This window comes from Octopus bimaculoides, chromosome 27 (genome assembly GCF_001194135.2).
Source record: "Octopus bimaculoides isolate UCB-OBI-ISO-001 chromosome 27, ASM119413v2, whole genome shotgun sequence".
Classification (NCBI taxonomy): domain Eukaryota; kingdom Metazoa; phylum Mollusca; class Cephalopoda; order Octopoda; family Octopodidae; genus Octopus; species Octopus bimaculoides.
In genome coordinates, this window is record NC_069007.1 from 7,664,732 (window position 1) to 7,667,419 (window position 2,688).

Here is a 2,688-nt window from a genome sequence, read left to right on the forward strand (position 1 = left end):
AGTCTATAAATAAAGAAAACAAAAAAATATTGTTGAATACAAACATGATATTAAAAACACATATTTTAATTATATATTTTACAGTTTTTCAGTTCTCTTCAATGGTTTTATAAAAGTCACTTAAACTGAGAACGTGACTTAATCTAAAGAAAGTGTTTTGAGCTTAAGAGAGCTTTTCAAGCTGAATGTGAGATTATCTGAGAAAATGATTTGAGCTGAGAAAGTGATTTGAGCTGAGAAAGTGTCTTGAGTAAAGAAACTGATTTGAGCTGAGATAATAATTTCAGATGAGAAAGTGATCTGAGCTGAGAAAGTGTTTTGAATAAAGAAAATGGTTTGAGTTGAGAAAAGGATTTGAGCTGAGAAAGTACTTAAAATGATTTGAGCAAAGAAAGTACTTTGAGTACAGAAAATGATTTGAGCAGAGAAAGTGATTTGAATAAAGTGATTTGAGCTGAGAAAGTACTTTGAGTACAGAAAGTGATTTGAGCTGAGAAAGTACTCAGAGTACAGAAAATGATTTGAGCTGAGAAAGTGATTTGAATAAAGAAAATGATTTGAGCTGAGAAAGTACTTTGAATAAAGAAAATGATTTGAGCTGAGAAAGTACTTTGAGTACAGAAAATAATTTGAGCTGAGAAAGTACTCTGAGTACAGAAAATGATTTGAGCTGAGATTCAATAAAGAAAGTGATGGCAAGTGAGATCGAAACTGAACTAAATTTGATGACTGGCACCCGTGCTAGTGGAGCGCTAACAGTACCATCCGAGCGGGATCACTGCCAGAGCAGTGGTCTCACTCCCGTGCCAGTGGCACGTAAAAAGCACCATTTGAGCGCGATCGTTTCCAGCTTCGCCTTACTGGCACTTGTGCCGGTGGCATGTGAACAAAACATTGGACTGACTCCTGTGCAGGTGGCACATAAGAAACACCTTTTTGAGCGTGGCCATTGCCAGTACCACTGAACCGGCCCTCATGCCGGTGGCACGTAAAAAGCACCCACTACACTCTCGCAGTGGTTGGCGTTAGGAAGGGCATCCAGCGGTAGAAACTCTGCCAGATCAGATTGGAGCCTGGTGTAGCCATCTGGTTCACCAGTCCTCAGTCAAATCGTCCAACCCATGATAGCATGGAAAGTGGACGTTAAACGATGATGATGATGATGATGATGATGAAATTGAATTTATTTTTGCTTCATCATGTATTTGTGGACAATAGAATCATTATAGATTTCTAAGATTTCTAAATGATTATAGATTCCTATGGGTTCAATCACTAGTTTAACTGTTTGAAATGAGAAAGCAGCTGACTGAAGTATAGAAGGAAAGAAGAAATGATGGAAGAAAAGAAAAAGAAGGAAAGAAAGGATGGAAAGAAGAGAAAAAGATTGAAGCAGCAGCAGCAGTGACGAATATACACAAGATAGAAAAAAGGGACAAAAGATGAAGAAAGAAAATAAAATGGAAGGAAGGAAGGAAGAAGGAAGGAAGAGAAAGAATACAGAAAGAGAAGGTGACAAAGAATGAAAAGAGAATGGAGGAAAGGAAAGAAGGAAGAAAAGAAAGAGGGAAGTAAGGAAAGAAGAAAGAGAAGTGACAAAGAATGCTGCAGAAGCAGTGGTAGCCGACAACCCCCACCTCATTCATCCCCCTCAACCCCTGCCTACCTTGAACTGTCAGGATGTGTGTATTGAACACTTGGCACCGACATGGAGACGTAATTTACTGTGAACGGCAACTCGACGTGGGTCCGTTTTTCATGCGGTTGGAATTTGGAATCCTGCGCGAAACAAAGAATGAAGATGTTAGGGAGACTAGGGAACCAACACGTAGATACTCAGAGTACTTACCGACCTTATTTGCTTGTGTGTAAGTCACATCCCTAACCCTAACCCTAACCCTAACCCTTTGGCATCCAAATTACTCTCTCAAATGTAATGCTTATTAATTCACATTGTTTTGGATTAACCATGGATTATCTTGAAGGTTCAAGATTCCAACAGTGTGATAGTTTATTATTAGAATGACATTTTAGAGTAGGTGTGAGAGGTCAGATCTGGCTGGTTTGAACATAAAACAAGTAGAATATTTGGGCTGGATATGGCCAGTTTAAATACTAAAGTGTTAAACAGTAGGATCTGATTTGAGGGAGATTTAGCTACCATTTCTAGCAGGCCACACGGTCATGTACAGACTTCCTTGTTTGGTTTATCAAACAGTAGGATTTGCTACTATTTCTAGCAAGCCATAGGGTCATGTACAGGTTTCCTTGTTTAGCATATGAAACGGTACGATTTGACTTGAAGGGGATTTAGCTACTGTTTCTAACAGACCTTAGGTTCATGTACAGGTTTCCTTAATGGAATGATGATGCATCTAAGTGTGATCCATTGCTGGGATTTAAGCAGAATATTCAGACTGTCCAACTCTGATTTAAAAAAAAAAATTTTAAAGTGGAACTTTTAGGATTTATGGGGTGAGGGAGAGGGCTTCTTGAAATTTTTAAAAAATGTTATTTTTTTGCATAATTATATAAATTCCTGAGTGTAGAACAAAAATTTACAAAAATTTTCTGAAAATCCCAAAAAGAGAAAAAAGTTTTGAAGGGTTAAAGCAGAACTCTGCCACTCGACCCCTGTTTTTGTTTTAAAGAAATACAGGAAGGAGAATGCAAATTATCTTAGACTTA

The 2,688-nt window shown here is 37.9% G+C and overlaps 1 protein-coding gene across 1 annotated transcript in view; it reads right to left on the minus strand.

Annotated features, from left to right (window-relative positions):
* The window catches only part of LOC106883810 (presequence protease, mitochondrial-like), a 40,900-nt gene that overhangs the window by 3,443 nt on the left and 34,769 nt on the right, over positions 1-2,688 (minus strand). Inside the window, exon 10 of the mRNA XM_052977122.1 lies at positions 1,667-1,779. Within this exon, the coding sequence (XP_052833082.1) occupies positions 1,667-1,779 (113 nt within the window). The remainder of the gene's footprint in view (positions 1-1,666; positions 1,780-2,688) is intronic.